Source organism: Monocercomonoides exilis, assembly GCF_001643675.1.
Source record: "Monocercomonoides exilis strain PA203 chromosome Unknown scaffold10-1930038, whole genome shotgun sequence".
Taxonomy (NCBI): Eukaryota; Preaxostyla; order Oxymonadida; family Polymastigidae; genus Monocercomonoides; species Monocercomonoides exilis.
The window spans coordinates 971,830-993,343 of NW_027150555.1; the positions used below are offsets into that span (position 1 = coordinate 971,830).

Genomic DNA, 21,514 nt, shown 5'->3' on the forward strand with positions numbered 1-21,514 from the left:
TTATTTGGGAAACTGTACATTTGCCAAATTGTTAATTAATTTATTTTTATAAATTTCTTTGTTTTTTATAAAATTATTCTTTGCCTTTTTATCTATCTCACCGCTTTTATAAGTTCATTTGATCATGAGCTGGGCAAAGGCTTCTGATGGAAACACCACACCATCTGGGCATATAAGAGGAAGAATCCAGCGTTCATCTTCATCATTTTCTATAAAACGTTCAGGAGTTGTTACAGTTGATTTTGATTTTGGGAGTCTTCACAATGAATCAGACGAAAGCGAGCATACTCAGGACTTTAGCGAAAGAGAAAACAGCCAAAGTCATAGATCCCGCGTATCTTTTCAATCACCTTCGGATTTAGATTCTGAAAAATGCAAATTAGAAAGTAATGCTTCACGTTCTCCAAAAGATACCTCTCCTTTATTAAGAAGTACAGCAATGAATGCAAATTCTCAACTAGCATCTCCCACGCTGCCGACAGTTTCTCAAGCGTTCCAAGCCTTTGAAGAGGATGATGCTCAATCGGATCATAAACAAGCTTCAACAAATTCTTCAGAGTCGAAATTTAATGGTAAACCAGAAGATGAAGACAGCCAACACGAAAATGATGAACCTAATAGAAAAGATCGCCACCGTCATCACCATCATCGATTGCATCACGAAGAATTAAAGGCAAAATTGACTCCAGAAGAGTACGAAGAATACAAGAGGCAAAAAGCCATTCGTCGAGAAGAGCGACGAGAGCGCCATCGCCAAAGGCGCGAAGCAAAAGCCGCACGGATAGCAGCGTATCTGGCGACGCTGGAGTCGAAGAAGAAGATGGAGGAAGAGCTGAGGCTGCCTCCTCAGCCGAGCTACGCAGAAGTCCTGCAGTCGATCAACCCACTGCACTACAAGCCGGTTGTCTCAGGCTCCATCGCACTGGACTACTTCAAGCGCGCTGAAGAACCCATCACCACGCTCCGCACGCCTCAGTCTGCACAGAGCTTCTCATCCACCTCGAAGGGCAGCAGCAGCACAGCAAGCACAGGATCACTGCTGGCGTCTGCTTTGCTGTCTGCCTCTACTTCTGTCACAGCCTCTTCCCAAGGCGCATCCTCGATGTCTGCCTTGTCCACACAAGTTTACGGCTCCCGCCTTGTCCCCGACCTGCTCTCCACATTCCTGCCTTCCAAAACAGAGTCTCTGATTACGATGTATCTATCGTCCCTCGCCACCACACCCTCCACCTTCTACATCCACCCTCAGATGTCTCCCTCGTCTTCCCAGCTGGGTCTTACTCTCCCTCACAGCAGCACCTCTGCGCTGTCGCTGAAGATGGCTGCCGGGAGCCGCCCAGGCGATGCTCTTTCATTGGGATCGACGCGGCTGCCGCTGGCGCTGCTGGGGCTGATCAAGAACAGCCTCAGCGAGGCGAGGCCAGGGCTGAAAGGGGTGGCAAACATGGGCAACACGAGCTTCCTGTCGAGTGCAGTACAGGCGCTGGCGGCGATGCAGCCGCTTGTGCAGTGGCTGGTGTGGACGACGTGCGGGCTGGCGGGGAGGATGGAGGAAGAGGTGGAGAAGCACCAGGAGAGGGAGAAGAGGAGGAGGGCAGAGGAGCTGCTGAGGAGGAGGCAGCAGCGGATGGAGAAGCTGAAGCGGAAGGCGCAGGGGAGTGGGAGAGGGTTGGGAATAGGGGTGGGGATGGGGATGGGGAGAGGGATGGGTTCATTGGATGAAGAAGAGCAGACGTCATCAGACGGAACAGAGAAGGAAAATGGAGGCAGAAGCGATATTAGCGATCCATTTCTGTCGAGTTCAGATGAAGAAGAGTTGTGGGAGCGGCCTTTCATTGGAGCAGAAAGGAGTGACAGTGCAGCTGGAGATATGTTCAGTGCTGGGATGGATGACATGGATGACGTTGGGTATTTTGTGTTTCTGAACGCTGGAAGAACGAAAAGAGAAAGCGGTTATGCCAAAGAAAGCAGCAGTAGTAGCAGTGGCAGCATTAGAAGAGGCATATCAAATCTGCCTTTTGGCGGGAGAACGGGAGAGAATGTTATATGTGCAGTGGAAGACGACAGTGCGTACAACTACTCGATCATCCGCACAGCTGAGAGGGGCAGCCGGATGAGTGAGTGGATTCTGAAGAGTGTAGAAGGCGAGCTTATTCAGGAGAAGCGGAAGGACGTGGCAAACATTCAGAAGTGGCACGTGTATTACACAGAACTGAAGGAGAAAGAGCGATTTCGGAGAATTAGGATACAGCTGCTGCAGGAACAGGCGCAGGAGCGCAAGAGAGGGAACAAGAGATCAGAATCACCGCCTTTGGGATTGCCTAATTCTTCATCATCATCTTCCTCCTCCTCCTCCTCCTCTTCTTCTTCTCCTTTCTCCTCATCCCTTCGCAACTCCTCTACCCCTCGTCGCACTCCTCCTCCTTCTTCTGCACGGCACTTGATGCGAAGAGGCAGTTTTGGCGGCAGTTTCGGTCTCAGCCACACACTCAGCGGCAGCTTCTCCTCGCAACCAGCCACTTCGTATGGAGACCCCTTCCGCTCGCCTCCTGCTCCAGTTGCACAGAAGCTGAGAAGAAGTGGACGTTCATCCTCCTTCTCGTTCACATCAGCTGAAATGTCGGCACTTCGCTCGAATTCGCCACTCGCTTCAGCTGCTGCCTCGCCTTCTTCGTATTCTCCTCTTTCTTCTCCTCTTTCTTCTTCTTCTTCTTCTTCTTCTTTTCTCCCTGGATTTTCATCACCTGCAGGCAGAATGCCACAGACTTCTCTTTCTCGCTCCTCTTTTGTCCCTCAAATGAGCTCGCCATTGGCCATTGTCTCTTCTCGTCCTCATGACATCCCTTCAAAATCCTCTTTATTAGCTTTCTCTTCCTCCACCTCCTCTTCTTCTTCCTCTTCTTCTTCATCGAGCTCTGCAAAAAGAGGAATGATTTCAGCTTCTTCGCCAACGTCACCGCTGTTGAAACATCACAGAAGACCTTCAGATATGTCAGATTCTGTGCAATATGCAGAAGTTAAACCTCTTTCTTCTGCTTTAAATGCTTCTTCTTTTACTCCTTCTTCTTCTTCTTCTACCCCTTCTTCTATTTCATCGTCATTTTCTTCGTATTTCCAGGAGACTTCGTTGTCTTCAGAGCCATCTTCACCAAAAGGATCAAGCTTAAGCAGCACAACACTGGAATCAAACACACAAATTAAGAAGGTAAATAAAGAAGAAGGCGAAGAAGAAGAAGAAGATGATGATGAAGTCGATGAAGAAGAGAAAGAAGATTATTATGATGATGATGAAGATGAGGCAGGAGAAGAGGAAGAAGAAGAAGAGGAAGAAGGGAATGCTCATATTCCACCATCAACATCGAAGTCAATGACACATCTGATGCATGTTGATAGCGAAGGCAGGGAGAAACGTGGAAAGGAAGGAAGGGAAGGAAGAGAAGGACATGAGAAAAAATATAAGGACGATAATAATAATAAATATAATAATGGAGATAATGAAGAAGAAGATGATGATGGAGGTATTATTACTCCACAGGAATCTCGTCTGTCTCCAATAAGTGAAGTGGATGAGCCGCCAACACTCAGCCGCACACACTCAACATCTTCCAAGTCAAAATCACCTTTTGATCATATCCAAAATCACAATAACAATATTAGCAGAAATAGAAGCAGAAGTCAAAGCAGAAGACAATCTCCATTGAACAAGCAAGATGAGCAGGAAGAAGAAGAAGAAGAAGAAGAAGAAGAAGAAGAAGAAGAAGAAGAAGGAAAGGCAATAAGTGCAACACAATCATCTATGAATGACCCATCAAAACAAGATTCTTCCAGTGACTTGCACCTTCGTGACTCGTTTTCTCAGTCTCCATCGCCTTCACCTTATCCTTCTCCTTCTCCCTCTGCCTCTTCCACACCATCGCGCGCACATTCTGTTTCTCCTTCTCTATCACCCACTCCAATGAACATCACATCTCCATTAATTTCTCCGGCGGGCTCTATTTCTCCGCGCCACTCGCTTTTACAGGGGCAGGGGCAGTCGCAGTTACAGTCACAATTGTATTCACAGGCTCAGCCATTGCGAGGCAATTCTCTCTCACCCTCGCTTTCTCCGATGACTTCGCCATTCCCTTCGCCCACATCCGAGCTGCGGCATTATTCAACCTCCCGCTCTCGTTCTGCCTCACACTCACACTCACCATCACATTCTCATTCGCATTCTCATTCGCATTCAAGATCCCCCTCAAACTCCCAGTCAAGTCCAGTGTCACGAATACGCTCTCGCTCTGCTTCAGCTACTTCACATTCACATTCACATTCTCACTCACACTCAAGATCTGTATCACACTCGAATTCTCGTTCTCCGTCTGATACATCACTTCATGTTGTGACTCCACTTCAAGTGAATAGAGACAAGACATCAATTGCGTCAGATGATAGCAAAAAGTTGAGTGAAGAAGAAGAAGAAGAAGAAAGAGGAGGAAGAGAAGGAGGAAGAGAAGGAGAAGTGGAAGGAAAGATGCGCAATAACTTCACAGAAACCAATGGATTCAAGCCATTTGCAGGCAAATCACGTACTCTTTCAAGCAGCTCGTCTGTTGGGATTATGACATCACTCAAGCCAACTCCATTGTCAAGCCATGCTTCATCATTGTTATCATCATCGTCCTCCTCATCATCAATTTTTTCATCATCATCAACAACAAAACCTACTACTTCTTCTTCGTCTTCTTCTTCTTCCACATCTTCCGCTCCAACGGCTCGTGCCTTCACTTCTCCTTCCCACCGCATCCCTCTCATCCGCTCTTCCTCTTCAATCATTCGGCGCCCTTCTTCCCAGTTCTCTTCCCCAGCTGCCTCTTCTCTCGCAAACTCTTCCTTTTCACCCAAAATATTGCCAAGTCATTCGCCTTCTGCCTCAAAAGGAGCATCACATTCGAATTTGCCGTCGCTAGCTATTTCTCCGGAAGTTTCTCCGACAGTTTCTCCGGCTATTTCTCCGGTTTCCTCGCTTGTTCGGAATCAACCACACACAGAACTCAATACAGGAGCAGCTGATGGAGCAAAGAAAGAGGCACAGCAATTGAAGAATAGACAAATTGAGAGAAATTCCTCTGTTTCTCCGCTTCCTCTTTCGTCGTCTGCTTTTGAGGCAGCCACTGCTGCATCGACATCTGCTTCAGCTGATGCACTTGAAGATGCAGCTAAGCCAACAACTTCGCCATTTGATGGTTCATCATCTTCATCAACAACTTCATCATCAACTTCGTCATCATCCCCTTCTTCTTCAGTTTCTTCTAATACAACGACTTTACAGCTCCTTGAAGTCGAAGATGAAGATTTGCACAAGCCAATGAATGTTTCATTGGCTGAAACGAAAAATAAGAAGTCAAAATCTGACGGAATTCGAAAGGGAAGCAAAAACAAGGGCTCCAAAAAGGGCGATACAACTTTATCATCTTTGGCCAGCAAGAATCCAGTTGTGTTCACAACCACCACAACTGTTGCCTCAAACTCTCCTCTGCTTTCTTCTTCTGCGACTTCTTCTTCTTCTTCTTCTTCTGTGTCTTGCTCACCATCAGGTTCTTCATCTATCTTGGCGTCTTCAGGAGTAGCTTCTTCTCCTCTTCTGATGCAATCACAAAAGACGAAAGACAAAAAACTAAGTTCTGATGTTGTTAAACAGACTCCTCCTGGAAGATCTATTCAACTTGTTGACAAACCAGCCAAAAAACATAAGTCTTCTTCAATTTCCCTCACAACAACAACAACTTCATCATCATCATCATCATCATCCTTACCAGCAGCCTCAAATGCTTCAAAGTCCACATCAGCTGCAGTCACCCCGAAGATTCCAAGGACGCCACCAACCAGAGCTACTGAAAGCAACAGCCACAAAACAGAATATCTCTCAAAACAGGCAGCAAAAGAGAGCACGTCACATATTTATCCACAGCTGGCGTATGTTCTCTTTTCGATGTGGACGTCCTTTGCCCCTTCTGTTTCCCCCTCGCACTTCTATCGGGTGTGCAAGAAGCACAACAAGTTTATGGAGATTGCACAAGATATTGATGCCTGGGCATTTCTGAGGAAGATCCTGGGGCAGGTGCAAGATGAGATCAGAGAGCTGTCAGGAGAAAAAGAAGACAGACTCATCAGAGCAAAGGAGAACGAGATCAATGCAGCGAAGAAGGCGAGGTGCGACGAGTGGAAGAAAAGGGCTGAGCAGCAGAAGGCGCTGGAGGAGGAGAACGAGAGGCTGCGGCAGGAGGAACATGTGCTGAAGAGAGGAGGGAACGAAGGCAGCACACACACACCGAAGACTGCATTTGAGTCGGAATCGGAGTCGTCAGCCAGCTCAACCAACTCAGATGAGAATGAGGATGATGATGATGATGACAGTAACAGCAGTAGCAGCAGCAGTGGTAGCAACAGCTTTGATGATGGTGGTGATAATGGTGATAATGATGGTGATGATGAGAAGGAGAAAGGAAAGAGAGGAGAGAAAGATGGAGGTAACTTTGAAGGCACTTGGGGTGTATCATCAGAAGGGAATGGCAGAAGCAGAGAAAAAAGGAAGAGTGCTCGTTTGGAATTATCTTCGAAGAACAACAATGAGAATAACAAAATGAATGGAAAGGAAAGCGGAGCTGAAGAATCCGGGAGCGAAGAATCAGACAGACAGAGCAACGATGGATGGGGATTTGAGGAAGAGAACGCAAATTCTGGAGAGAAAAAGGTCAAACAACCAAAAAGTCGCCACAGAAGCCAGAAAAGGCCATCTGTCAGCCCAAAGTCGAGGCTGCGATCGAGTTGGACAGGAGGGCTGGATGAAGGAGAACAAGGGCAACAGAACTATTACAGCGCATCTGAAAGCGACTCATCTGATGGAGATGTGGAAGGGAGTCAGAAGGAAGACAATGGAAAAGAAAGAAAAATACAAAAAGAGAGCTCTCAGCAAAGAAGTGGAACGAAGAAGCATTCTAATCAAAGCCAGCTGAGCGGAAGAAAGAACATGGGTTATTCTTCAGACAGCAGCGATTCCGGTGAAAAGAGGGACGAGACAGACTCGAGCTATTCAGATGTGTTTGACACGGTGGAGCACACGCCAAAGAAGAGGAAGCTGTCATTCAGAGCTGGAAAGGCATCAGACAACCAAATTGAAGAAATCACGTTTGAGCCCATTCAGCTGCTGTCTCGACCACAATCGCCTGTTGAATCAAAGAAGGAGAAGGAGAAGGAGAAATCGAGTTTGTTGAAAGAAAGCCACTTTGCAGCGAGTGACGACAATGCGATTGAAGTGGAGACGCTGGAGCCAGCAACACATCCCTCAGAAGTGGGTGACGATTCTATTGATACAATTCCGTTGACTGAGAAGCCGCAGCCGCTGTCAGCTCCATTTGACCTGAAAAGCGGCACAAGCACAGCTCCTTCTTCACCTGCGACGACTGCTGCCACAACACCTTCTTCATCCACAGCCACAGCAACAACGACAACTGTGCTGTCGCCGTCACTGACGAAGAAAGTGATCAACAAGAGCGGAATCGGAGATATTGTGATCATCGAGCACGATACAGACGAGACAGGGTTCTCAGAGAGGCAGCGGAGGAAAGACCTGAAGAAGATCCGGAAGATCCGCCGCAGTGGCAGCTCGAACATGCTTGTGAGTTCAGTGGATGAGGAAGAAGACAGCGGTGTAGTCACAGTCGATTTCAGGCAGAGGAAGAAGATGCACCGCAGACAGGAGGAGAAGGAGATGGTGATGATGGAAAGGATGGAAAGGACAGGAAAGATGGAGCGAGTAGAGCCAGCCCCTTCTTCGCTTCGGCTGGCGTGTTCAAACAGCATCAGTTTTGGCTCGTTTGCTTCGTCGCCGCTGGCAAAGTCGAGGAATTTCATGCTCGATAACACAGAAGCATCACTGTGGAAGATGCAAAAGCCGCATCACGAATACAAACCAGCTCCGAAACCAGACACTTTGCTTGCGATGAGGCTGTCAGACTATCAGAGTATAAGCCCAATTCCTCTGTCCTCCACACAACGACAGCGGAGCAAAGCGATGAACATCATCACAGCGCTGTTTGAAGTGGAAGAGATGAAGCAAGTGACGTGTGTGAGCTGTGCACATAATGCGATGGACACAGAAAAGAAGAAGTTCGAATACTTTAAGAGCCATGGGCTGCCCTTTGGATCGAAGTGCAAGTTCAATGCGGATTCGATGAAGACAGGGAAGTATGAGTCAAGAGAAGTAAGTCTGGGACTGTCACTGACGATTCCGTCGAAGGAGATGATGAAGAAGATGAAGGAAGGTATTTTATATGGGAATATGGCGATTGGTTTATTCATATTTTTTCACCTAATCTTTTGGATGAATTTTTCTATGAACACAAAATTTTATTTATTTTTATGATAATTTTTTCATCAAATTCTATGATGAACATATTTAATTTTACATTTATTTATCTTATTTTCATTTTCACTAATTTTTCTCCCTGTTCACCCAATCTCTCTCTTTCTCTCTCTTTATTTTTTCAATTCAGCTGGCTTATCCCACCAAAAGGGACTTTTTTCCAACACACCAGATTTGCTTGATTTGCTCTCATACCACTTCCATCAACGAGATCCCTGCAGCTCTTCTTCTGCTGACCTTACAGGTGGAATTCAAAACTCTTCCTCTTCCTTTTCCTCCTCTTCTTCTGCTCATTCAGAAAAAAGAAGCTTAACTTCACTTCCTGAAATTCTTCTCATAAATCTCCAGAGATTCACAATGAATGTGTTGAAAAGCGGACTCCGTGAGTTCACTAAATGCACAGACATCATCAAATTCCCTGAGGAACTTGGTGTGCTTTTTTTGATATTTTTTAAATGAAACATTACAAAGGGCTTTTTTTTTATCTTCATTGTTTTTATTAATATTATTATTATAAACATTATTATTATTATTATGAAACTCACTGTTTTCAATACAATTTTTATTTATTTATTTATTTATTTATTTTCCTTCATATCTAATCAACAAACACTCATTTAATTCCATCCAGATCTCTCTCCATATGTCGACCCTGACGTCATCGCTGCCGATGCTGCTGCTCCTTCTGCCTCTCTTGCCTCTTCTCTTTCTGTTGATTATTCCCCCATGACTTATCCATCTTCCTTCTCAAACACGTCTTTTCTCCAGCCAATTTCGCACTCTGCCTCACAGCCCATCCAATCGCTGTTCAGTCTGAAGCCCCCCGAGGCTTCAATAACACCTGCAACATCACCTTCCGCACTGAGAATGAATTCTGCTGGAAAATTGAGTGAAAACGGCGGAGAAAATGCAAGTTTGAATGCCTTTGCACAATCGCAGTCAAGTTTATCTTCGCTTCCTTCTCTGTCACTGACATCTTCAACAAGCATGTTTTTATCATCTTCTGGCTCAGTTGCTTCATTAAACTCAAATGTGAATGCAAATACGAACTTATTTTCGAATCTCCAACCGAATTCTATGGCTTCATCAGCAGCAATGGCAGCTGCAACTTCATCATCATCATCATCATCATCGTCATCATCGTCATCATCATCATCATCATCATCTTCTTCTTCTTCCATTGTTCCATCATCTTTAACTGCAAAGTCCTACTTGTATCGTCTGCGTGCTCTTGTCGTGCACAAAGGGAAGAAAGTGAAAGACGGATTTTATGTGGCATTTGCGAAGCATCCATTCACGAAGCAATGGATGAAATACAACGACATGAAAGTGGAAGAGGTCAAAATGTCATATCTGATGAAACAAAAAGTGTGTTTTTGCTTTTTATTTTATTTTATTTTATTTTATTTTATTTTTCTTATCTTTTATTTATTTAATATTAAACTTCTACTAATTATGATATTTTTTCCCCGAAATTATTAAATGTAATTAATTAAATTTATCGTTTCTTCTTATCCTTTGTCACACTTCCCATTCCACCCAGGCCTATATTCTTGTGTATGAGCGCGCCCATCCTTCTGAACAGACAATCAAACAAGCTCTGCGTGATTCCCTGAAAGATATCATTTCCCCTCCTTCTTCTCCATCATCAGCTTCTCCCATTGAAAATTCCCGCTCATCTTCAAATTCTTCCTCAGCAACCAGCAAACCCCCTTCTCCGCTTATATCCTCACGCTCCTTGTTGAACTCGTCTTCTTCTGCTGCTTTGCTTGCTTCTCAACCTGCTTCTCCTTCTCCACCTTATTATCCTTCTGATCCTTCTTCTTCCTCTTCCTCCTCTTCCAATGTTGAATTTCCCTTCTGCCACGCATATTCCTCATACACCACATCTGCCTCTCCTCTTCACCCTCAATCAAACAACCCAAAAAAGACAGAAGAGCAGCCATCTTCTTTGCACAAGCTAACAAAACCACAAAGCTCTAACAGTCTTTCCTCCTCTCCTTCTCCTCTTCTATCTCCTTATTCCCCTTACTCTCCCTACTCTCCTTATTCCTCTTGCTCCCCCTCTGGTTCTTCTCATGCTTCTCCTATAGACTCCTCCTCCTCCTCCTCTTCCTCTTCCTCTTCCTCTTCCTCTTCCTCTTCCTCTTCCTCTTCCTCTTCCTCTTCCTCTTCCTCTTCCTCTTCCTCTGCTAATGCTACCAGCCCCGACAGTTCCAAAGAGAATTCTTCGTCTTCTGCACAGCATATCTCTTCAGCTCATCCAAGTGAGCTTTCTTCCATCGGAAGATCACAAACATTCTCTTCTCTTTCGTCGCTAAGCGCACATTCCACACATTCTTCGCATTCTCCCCATTCTCCTTCTCTTTCTCCTGTTCAGTTGCCTGCTAATGCTTCAAAGCCGATTGCAACTGCTGATACTGCTGCTGCTTCTTCTGCTTTAGAATCAACATTGGGTTCTTCATCTGCTTCTACACAGAAGCTTCTATCATCATCATCATCTTCATCATCATCTTCTTCTTCTGCTTCTGCTTCTTCTGTTTCTGCTTCTTCTTATTCTTCACCGTCTTCTTCTTCTATGTATTCAACTAAGTCAAAAGCTCCAGGTAGTTTGTTTGCCTCTTTCTCTAACCCTCGTCCAATCACCACTTATCTTCTGAGATCATTCCGCTTTCCCAGCCAATTTCTGATCAATGCAGCAAATCCATCTAATAACAGTAACAGTTACAGTTACAGCAACAGCAACAGCAATATTGCAGCTGATGGCAAAGGAAGTTCTCCTTCCTCCTCTTCTTCTTCCTCCTCTTCCTCTTCTTCTAGCAGTGGAGGAGGAAACAGTGGAGGAAGTAATGCACAAAAGACTCATCCATCTTTACTGGCACAGATTCCGTTCCCATCGCCGCAGAGGCAGAAGGAGCTGTTGGATGAGATGAATGCAGCATTTGCAGCATCATTGGAGATGCTGAAGATGCAAAATGCTTCCTCGTTTTCTTCTTCTTCTTCTTCTTCTTCTTCTTCTTCTTCGTCTTCTTCATTGTTTAGAGGAACAGCACGAACATCAAATGAGAATGTTCCTTCTTCATTGACTTCATCATCATCATCATCTTCTTCTTCTTCTTTATTATCTTCTTCATCCTCTTCTTCTTCAATTAAACGACATGTCCGCAGCTCCACAATGGCTGCTCCTTTCTCTTCTTTGTCTTCCTCCTCATCCATTTCTGCTTCATCTTTCCCTGCTAAATCCTCCTTCTCTGTTGCCTCTGCTCCTCCTTCTCCGCCTCAGCAACGAATTAACACAGATGACTCACTCACTTCTTCTTCTTCTTCTTCTTCTTCTTCTTCTTCTTCTCCTTCTCCTTCTTCGGCTAATCTTCCTCCTTCTTTGGCAGCTTTCTTTTCTTCTATCGCCCCACCTGCTAATCCTTTATCTTTGCCAACTTCTTCTTCTTCTTCTTCTTCCTTATCATTAACCTCCTCCTCCTCCTCTTCCTCCTCGTCTTCTTCGTCTTCTTCTGCTTCATCCAAAACTTCAACATTTCTCTCTGAAAAAAGTGGCGCACCATTTGCTTCTCCACTCACTTTATCGTCAAACAATCCTGCGCCTTTTGTTTCTGTTCCGCCTTGCCTGTCGCCAACTGCCTCACTCACTCACATCCTGCCTCTTTCGCAGTTTGTTTCGGCTTTCTCATTCTCCACTCCACAGCCTATAGCCAACGATCTGTTCCGTTGTGTACATGGAAACGTATGTTTCTTTATATTAATTAATTATTTTAATTTATTTATTTATTTTTCATTTTTGATAAACTAAAATGAAATTTTGAAATATTTTCTCTCTTTTTTAATTTATGACTTCAATCAAAATTAATCTCTTTCTTTCTCTTTTTTGTATTTTTTTTTTTTTTTATCTGTTACATTGTTTCATCTTCCAGTATCATCTTTCACGAGCTCCGTTTTGTGTAGTGCCTTCCTCTTTCTATTCGTCTTACAGAGCAATCGCTGGCGGTGGGCCAATGCTCACAATCTTCTCTCCATTCTGTGAGCAGTGCGAGGTTTGAATGAGTTGAAGAATTATTTTTATTTTTATTTTATTTTATTTAATCTTTCGGCTTATCTCTTTCTCTCTCTCTTTCTCTCTCTCTCTTTTTTTTTTTACCAATTTCTTTTATATTTAATGTTTTTTTTAATACAAATTTCTTTATTCTCGATTCTATTTCCTTTTTCTTCATTGCAAAAATACATTCATTTAATCGCCATGCTCCACAATGCCAACAATAAATCCCCCAAATATATTCCATCCATTTCTCAATCTGTCATTCTATCTATCATCTATCATTCCTCTCTTTCTCTCTCTTTCTCTCTCTCTTTCTCTCTCTCTCTCTCTCTCTCTCTCTATCTATCTATCTATCTCTCTTTCTCTCTCTCTCTCTCTCTCTCTCTTTCTCTATCTCTCTCTATCTCTCTCTCTCTCTCTATCTATCTATCTCTCTCTCTCCCTCTCTATCTATCTATCTATCTATCTATCTATCTATCTCTCTCTCTCTATCTCTCTCTATCTCTTTCTTTCTTTCTTTCTTTCTTTCTCTTTCTCTTTCTCTTTCAACAGATGCACTTATTCAAGCTGCAACAGCGCGATGTTGCAGAGCGCTTTGCCGGAAGAGACAAGCGGAGAAGACGTATTATGCGCGAAGCCTACAAATACGAGTCGCAGGAGAAGCTGCTGGAAGCCAAATACAAGCTGAAGGAGAAAGAGCTGAGACAGTACATGAAGGAGAAAGAAGAACAAGAAGCAGGGAAAAAAGATGGACTTCCTCTTGTTCCGAATTTGGAGACTGTTCCAGCCGCTCCGCTGCCTCTGACAACAAAGACGGTGCTGGATCCACTGGCAAGAAGAGGGCTTATTCCGAAAAAACCAGAAGATTTGGACAAGGCAATTGCAGAGCAGCGGGTGAAGCTGAAGGAAGTGGAGTCGCTTTTGGAGCAAGTGAGGGAGAAAATAAAGGAAGAGACAGGAGAAGTTCCCTTGCTGCATTATCTCATCAGCGCACAGTGGGTGAAGCGTTGGATGGCTTGGTTTTCAGATGGTGTGTTATTATCTGTGTATTTGTGCGTTTTCTGTGAGATTTATGTTAAATACAATAATTGCAAATATTTTTTGATTTTTTTTTCCATTAACATCTATTTGAATATGTCTTTTTTACATTCTTCACTGTATGTGTTGTGTCTTTGATATACGTATCAATTAAATAGATGACCCAACCACTCCAGAGCCAGGCCCAGTTGATAATTCGTCTCTGCTCGATGAAGATGAGACTTTCCTCAAAAGCAAAGAAAATGAAACTGATTTTTATTTGTTCAGTGAGAAGGTGTGATTTTATATATTAGTTTTTTTTCTTTTTCTTTTTCTTTTTCTTTTTCTTTTTCTTTTTCTTTTTCTTTTCTTTTCTTTTTCTTTTTCTTTTTCTTTTCTTTTCTTTTTCTTTTTCTTTTTCTTTTCTTTTCTTTTCTTTTCTTTTCTTTTCTTTTCTTTTCTTTCTTTTTTTTGGATGAAATGAAAATTATTTTCTTCTATTTTTTGTAATATTGTTATATTTATTTGTCTCTCAATTAATAATTCTCTGTTACTCAATAATCGATGTATTGCCTTATTTCGTTCAATTCCTTTCAAATTGAATGAAAACATTGAATGAATGTTTAGATATGGCGCCATCTTATACTTGTATTTGGCGGCGGGCCTGCAATCACAACGACTGTCGAGCCTGATAAATCTGGCCATCTCAGATATGCTGCTGTTGCTAAGCAGCGTTGAAATTCTTGTTTTATTAAAAAGAAAGAAAGAAAGAAAAGTTGATAATTTGTGTTTTATGTTTACATGGGAACTTATCAAATTTGAATAATAGGACAATTTTATTTTATTTTTTTTTTCTAAACTTTAATTTTTGATGATATTGTTTTAAATCTTTTTTTGATTGATTTTATATGCTCTGTTCTATTATGATTATGATTATTACTATGTTGGTTTGTATTTTTGTATAGATGTTGTTGTATGTATGAAGTGCTAAAACCAGCATTCCAAAAAGAAATCTTTTTTTAACTGATCTTCGTTATCCTTTTTATTTTATTAACTTTTAAATTTTTGATTTTTTTTTTACCTTTTCATTCCAAATTCAAGGTGTTTTTTTTATGTGTTATTGTCTTTTATTTTCAACGATGTATTATTTAATCATCAGATCACTGTTTTAATACTTTATCAGCTATCAACTTTTTTTTCATTACTTAATAATTTTTTTATTTTATTTTATTTTTTTTCAATTGCTTTTATGTTTCTTCAGTTATTGTCAAGGCAATTCGATATCTTTTTTTAATTGAGATGGCTTGTTACATGTCTCTTCTATTGTATTATTATTTTTTGATGCCGTTTTATCAACTTTGTTTCGATTGTGATTTGAATGTGCAATTAAGTGATCCAAAGTCCTCTGATATATAATTCTGTTTTTTTGTATAAAACGAGAAAACAGAGTTATGGAACCTTTTTTTATTAAAATTGAAAATTTTCGAATTTAACAAGTTCGTTTTATGGCAATTCTAGGTTAATTTGTCTTCTTCGCCTGCCTGAAAGCTTTTCTTTTTCCCCAATTTCCGTTTCCATGTATTATTTTTTCAGAGCATCTTAGACAATTTTTCAAATCATTTTTTAAAACTTCTTTCATTTTGTTTCAATTCATCTTGTTCGAAAAAAAAAAAAAAAAAAAAAAAAAAAAAAAAAAAAAAAAAAATAGGATCATTCTGCGAAAATAGCAGAAAACAGTCATATTGCATTCCTTTAAAAAAAAGTTCATTTGAATATAAAAAAAGAATAAAATTTATCTTTGAAAAGATTCTCTATAAACAACAAATAACAAGCTCTTAATCTGTCTAAACTATTGGTAAATGATGCACCGTGCAATGTTTACAAAACACAAACAAGTTGGTAAAGAGGGGAGAAGGCTTGAGCTCAAGAAATAATTAAAAAAACTACAACAACAAAAACAAAACACAACAACAACAAAAAAAAAAAAAAAAGAGGCGTATGTTGAATAATAATTCTCAAAATAATAGAAAATGAAAAATAAATGACAGAAGAAAAATTTGATTAACAACAAAAAGAAAAGAATATAAAAATCAATGCGAGCAATCTCGTGTAAACTCTAAAAATTTAAGGCACATATGTTTGCCCAGGCTGATAATTGCCATAAGAATAAGAAGGAGCACCCGAATAGTACTGTCCAGAACCTTGCTGTGCAGGGTAATGCATTGTCGCTGGAGGCGCGCTTGGGTCAATCATATTCGACACATACGAAATGGTCTGCGGAATGTACTGCATCGAGGATGGATCTTGTGGCAGCGTCGGTGGGATGAACCCGTTCTGACAGTTTGGATCGTTAAATCCAACATTCTGCGCTCCGTTCCCAGGATGTATATCTTCTGGCTCATCTTTCTCAGAAGCTGGATCTCTTTCATCTTCTTTGTTTCCTTCTGCACTTGGGAATGGGGTTGAAGGATGTGCAGCATTATTTGGAATGTTGTTGAGAGGAACGCTCGGAGGATACTGTGGTTGCTGTTGCATCTGAGATGCATTCATTGGTGCATTTGAATCGTTACCTCCTCCATTGCTTCCAGTTGATGCGTTGTTTGCTGGTGGAGTGTATGTTGAAGGATAAGAGGATGTAACCATATTACTTGTGTAAGAAGAAGAAGAAGAAGATGATGATGATGATGATGATGATGATGATTTCATTGGCGTATACATGTTTCTTTGTCTGGTGCTGTTCAGTTTTGCAGAGCTTAACGAGGCGCAAGTGCAGCGCAGAGCAATGCAACTGATAATAAAGCAGATGATCAGAACAACCAGCGCCACAATGTAGGCTGAGTTGACTTTGGCAGGATCTCCTTTATTCTTTTTGCTTTCACTCGGATCATCTGGAACAACCGGCCCTGTTGAGTTCAAATAGGCTCCTGTGCTATACCACTTATTACCTATTCCATAATAAATCGAAACGCCGATGCGATCATCGCTATTTCTGAGGTTCAAAGCATAATGAGAAACAACAGCTTCTACATGAGTCAGGTCATGATACTTTGAAATATCAAATCTGTAGGCGCCATCCGTTTTATTATCCTTGTTTATCCTTCGAATATAAGCTTGAGTTTTGCATGGATAGAAATCGTGCCCATAAATAGACAACAAGTATTCTCCTGAATCAAGCTCAGATACGTTGCAGCTTGTTACGACTGGCTCAAAGAAAGAATTAGAAAGCAGTTTTGGATCATCTGAACTTGTTGCATTCACATCTCCTTTGACATTGCAAGAATAGTCATAGATCCACAAATTTGTGCCGTTTGTACCGTCTCCTGAAATCGGCTTGTAGATGTATATGTCACCGGTGTTCGAGTAACTCACTCTACACACTATGTTACGTCTCATCATTGGATAACCTGGAATACCTGGATTGTTGTTTTCCATGATGCATTGCCTCATTGTCAGGTTTCCCTCAAAGAATTTTAACGCTCCTTTTGAGCAGTTTGTGAATGAGGATGAAGTGATAAGAGTATTGGAGTATTCCAATGAGATCAATCCTGTACCCCATTCGCACGTTTCTTCTAAAGCAGAACCGCTTGTCAACTCTCCAACAACAACAGAATCATGGACATTCACAGACGCTGAATATGCATAAACCAGTCTTCCATTATCTGTTGTTATTGAACAGTTTTTCATGGTGCATCCTTCGAGGGATAATGTGCTTTTCTGTGATGCTTCGATCATATATGTAGAACCTTGAACAGAAAGATTACAGAATAAGCATCTGGAGAACTTAGCAATTGAGGAATAAGTGTTAGCTATCATTGTTTTTGTCCAGGAGCACTTATTAATTGTGCTATCTGAGATCTCCAAATTCCCATCGTTTTCGATTAATCCAGTGACGATGCAATTTTCATCATTTATAACACTTCTTGCAGAGATTGGTTTTGAATAACTTGATGAAGCAGATGCAATCAATGACTGAGAAGAACCAGATGAAATAAAAGTACAGTTTTGAATGTTTAGAGATCCGTTTATTTTCACTTGAATTAAATAGGCTCCATAATTATTCCCGGCGCCATCTTTAAATGAAGCAGAAATAGACATTCTGCGAACTGTTGAGCTGCCATTGATAATCAATTTACCGCGCGAATCTTCCGCGTTGAAATAAAAGTTCAATGTCGCTCTTTCAAAAGATTTGGAACTGAGAATATCAACATTTCCGAGCGAAATGTTGGTTTTGCACGCAATTGTGTTTTGAGCCACAATTGCAGGAGATCCTTGCGAAGCTGCAGCGAAGACTGCGTTGTTATCGAGTGAATTCGAGTTTGACGCTGATGATATTTGCCTCAGAGCAAATGTCAATGATTGACACGCAAGGTTTGCGTCCCCACATATGGCACTATCTATTCCTGTTTCCTCATCGCAAAAAACGGTTGTTCTTTTTGGTTTTATTAAAGCAAGCAGATCAAAAGAGGTGTTGGTGGCTCTGCTCTTCCCCATAACTGCTGTTGCATAATTTCTTTCTCCCTTTGCATCAATGTCCAGTTTCCACGAAACAATTGTGCGATTCAAATCGTTGCATTCAATAAAAACTGCTGAGCCATAAGTTGCATTATTACCACTAAATGTTGCTGAATTGAAGCAAAAATCTCCTGTTGGATCATCAAACCATAAATAAACTCCTCCTCCATAAGTGTTGTAATAATATCCTTGATTCACAACACAATTTGTCACTTTGCTATTCGTCATCTTAAATTCTGAAAAAGGTTTAAGAATCAAAAGCATTCCTCCTCCATACGTTGTGTTACTGCTTCGTAATTCTGATAATGTGCAGTTTTTGATATCTGCATTTATCTTTTCTTCTGATAAACTTTGAGAAGGTTCATCTTTTGAACCAAATAATACTCCACATACAGATTTTGTAGATATGCTTGTTAAAATCGTATTAACAAAGGTTAAGCTAATTGAAGAAATATTAGATGAAGTAGTTTCAACGATATGTTTCCCAGATAAATAAAAATTCTTAATTGTTGAGTTTTCTATCTTTAATGAACCACAGTTCATCAAAAAAAGCGGAGTTGAAAAAGGTGTAGATTCGTTATGTTGTTCATTTGATTTAATTGTAACAAAATTGAGATCTACTGATCCAAATTCAGTTGTTGATGGAGATTCGATTTTAAACAATACCGAAGTGCGTGCCGCTACTTCAGTAGAATCATGAACAATAGTCAAATTCGTTGCAACAAGTTTTCCTGTAGTTATATTAAACAGAGATGTTGATGCTTTCTGATTTAGTGTGGATATCACAACTTTCGACTGGGCTTCTCCTTTCACCAAAACAGATTTTGCTAATATTTCAATAACAATTTCTTCTTGATAAGTTCCAGAGTTCACAATTAATGAAATATCTTCTGATGTTTCTGTATTCTGAACTGCAAATGTAATTGTTCTGCATGGTGAATTTTGCTGGCCACAATTGCTATTCACATCAGATCCACGAGATGAATCAATAACTTTTGTTAATTCATTTGATGGATGTAGATTCGTAAATGTGTCAACATAAACTTCTTCAAAAGGAATTGTGAGAGAGACGCAATTTGAAAAAGGCAGTGTTTCTTTGAACTTCGTATCATTTTCGTTTTCTAATGCAAATATGTTGTTCAAAGCAAAAAGTTGTACAATGAGATATCCAAATATCCGAAAGCCCATTCGTTTCAGATGAAGATCTAAATACTGCGATAATAAATATTATTATGGGTAAACTTTTTGAGTTTTGTGAATTATTCAAATAAAAAAATTGCGAAGGAAAATGGAAGATTGAATTATTTCTTTAATCTGTCATATTTATCAAAACCTACCATCTTATTTGGAGTTGAAAATCTAGTTTTCAATTTTGCTTTTCATCATTTCTTTTTTTATTTATTATTGTTATTTATTAATTCATTCTTTTCTTTCTTTCTTTATCTATTATTATTTGATAAATTTTATACACAAAAGTGTTTTGTCTTTTTATTCAAATAAATGTTCATTAGAAATAATGCTTTTTGAATGATATTTCGTCTTCTTTGATATCAAATTGGTAATAATGATCAAAAAGCTGAAATAAAGTTGACGAAACTCATTTCAAATAAAATTGAAATGGCACCATTAAAAGAACGGAATCAAATTGCAGAATTGTTTGAAATAAATTTATTCCAGACGTTCCCATATTTTCCTGTCTTGCCAATATGTGATGTTCACTAAATGTTCTCTTATTTTTTAACAATGAATAATTTATCTTCAAATATATTTTTCGATCATGGAATCCATTACAAATTAAAAGGAAAATCGAAAAAGCGTTGTTTTTTTTCTAAATTACTTATAAAAAAATACAAATGCAAAAAATGAAGGTATGAGTGCACATATCTTCACTATTGTTTTGAATTAAAAATACACCCACGTCTTTTCAAACATATGCAAATTCAATGTGAATATCAAAATCATATCGTTTTCTTTCCGAAATACGTTTTCGAGAAAGCAGGAGACGAATAACACAAAAAAGTTCACTGGTATGCAGGGATAGAAGATGAAAATTTTTGATGGTTATGACTTTTCAATTTTCATTTGTTTTCAGAGTTGTTTTCCCAGTTGGGCAATGACTCAGCCGATGATCAGAAACAGAAAGTCGAAGAAATGAAAGAAGTGATTAATGAAATGGATGAAGAAGAGTTCAAATCTGTTTTCACGAAAGAGCTGCTCAATGAAATGGACAAAATGATTAAAGAAAGGATGCTTTTGATGGGGAATGCAATTTTGCTACTGAAGCGTATTAGATATTGTAATGTGCTGAAAAATATATGGATTCCATGCTTTGAAGAATCTTCATTGAATAAAAGATTTAAAAAGATGATTATTGAAGAAGATATGAAAAAAGATGGGAAAAATGAGAAGCTTCTTGTTGATCTTTGTGAATGCTATCTAACTCTTGATAAATGCTTCTCATATGAATTGCTTTTGATTTGCATGCTTTCTATTCTGAAAGCTGCATCAGACAAAGAGGAAACCGACGAAGTTCAAAAAGAAGTGGAAATGGCTTTGTTGGAACTGAGCAGTCTTGGGATGTGGAAGGTTAGATTTATTTGTTGATTGATTTTTAAATTGTCATTCTTCATTTATTGATATTTTTCTAATTTTTATTAGAAAATAGATCAAGAGCTGTATTTGAATGAGATCAAAGAGATAATCCAATATCATCAAGAGCACAGAAATCTCACTTATCTTGCCTATCAATCTGCTTGGGAATTTTTGATAAAAAGATTACGTCTCAATGAAAATTTGAATGAAGTTCTTGCGAATGAACTGCATTCTGGAAGAGAGGCAGCAAGAGAATTGGAAGAGCTGTCAAAATGTGTCGACTGGAAGAGAAAAGAAGAAAAAAATGGAAGAATAGAAGCGAAAGAAGTGATAATAATTGGGAGATGGATTGATATTGTTGACAATTACTTGACCTGGTCCGCATTGTGGAACGAAGAACTTGCTGGACTTATCAGCAGCATTGTTCAGTTATTTCGAGCTTCAAGGGATAATTACAGAGAAATTAGCTATCGATGCATTGTGTTGTTCAAAAATACTGCAACAAACGGAGTTGTGAAAATTGAAGGATTATTGGAAAGTGGTGCTTTTGATCTCATTTTGGAGGAGCTTCAACAATCAACAATGGATTTCATAACAACATTTAATGGATTGTTATTTTTTATTAAGTTAACGAGGAGATTAAATGAAGAGGAGGATGAAAAAATGGAAAAAGAGAAAAGAAAAGAATTGAAAAGAAAAGTGCTTGAACGGATGGAAGAAGAAGGATACGAAGACATCATCATCAGCTTTCATGAAGTACTGAATTTTCATATATATCAACGTTTTTATTACGGATTATCGTTGAATATTTCTGATTATTTTGTGAATGTTTAAGAAAATGAAATTTGAAGAATTTCATAACACAAAATGTTTATTTTTCTTTTTATCATGTTGCAAAATCGAAAATAATCATATGAATAAATTATTTTCAAATTAAT

General features: G+C 40.0%; 3 protein-coding genes across 3 annotated transcripts; 2 read left to right on the forward strand and 1 right to left on the reverse strand.

The window, feature by feature from the left end:
- Positions 1–124: 124 nt before the first annotated feature.
- MONOS_5017 (putative DUSP domain) lies at positions 125–15,157 on the forward strand (the record flags this gene model as incomplete). The annotated part of the gene is made up of 8 exons (XM_067875134.1): positions 125–8,303; positions 8,535–8,834; positions 9,036–9,772; positions 9,948–12,146; positions 12,334–12,453; positions 13,008–13,485; positions 13,652–13,767; positions 14,100–15,157. 8 exons carry the CDS (start codon positions 125–127, stop codon positions 14,208–14,210), a joined length of 12,240 nt encoding a protein of 4,079 aa, XP_067731999.1. The 3' UTR covers positions 14,211–15,157.
- A 20-nt stretch (positions 15,158–15,177) lies between these two features.
- Positions 15,178–19,512, reverse strand: MONOS_5018 (uncharacterized protein). Its single transcript, XM_067875135.1, has one exon. The coding sequence runs from the start codon at positions 19,170–19,172 to the stop codon at positions 15,597–15,599; it is 3,576 nt and encodes a 1,191-aa protein (XP_067732000.1). The 5' UTR covers positions 19,173–19,512; the 3' UTR covers positions 15,178–15,596.
- Positions 19,513–19,674: 162 nt separating this feature from the next.
- On the forward strand, positions 19,675–21,410 carry MONOS_5019 (uncharacterized protein; the record flags this gene model as incomplete). The annotated part of the gene is made up of 4 exons (XM_067875136.1): positions 19,675–19,852; positions 19,981–20,011; positions 20,077–20,570; positions 20,643–21,410. Exons 1-4 carry the CDS (start codon positions 19,838–19,840, stop codon positions 21,408–21,410), a joined length of 1,308 nt encoding a protein of 435 aa, XP_067732001.1. The 5' UTR covers positions 19,675–19,837.
- Positions 21,411–21,514: the final 104 nt, after the last annotated feature.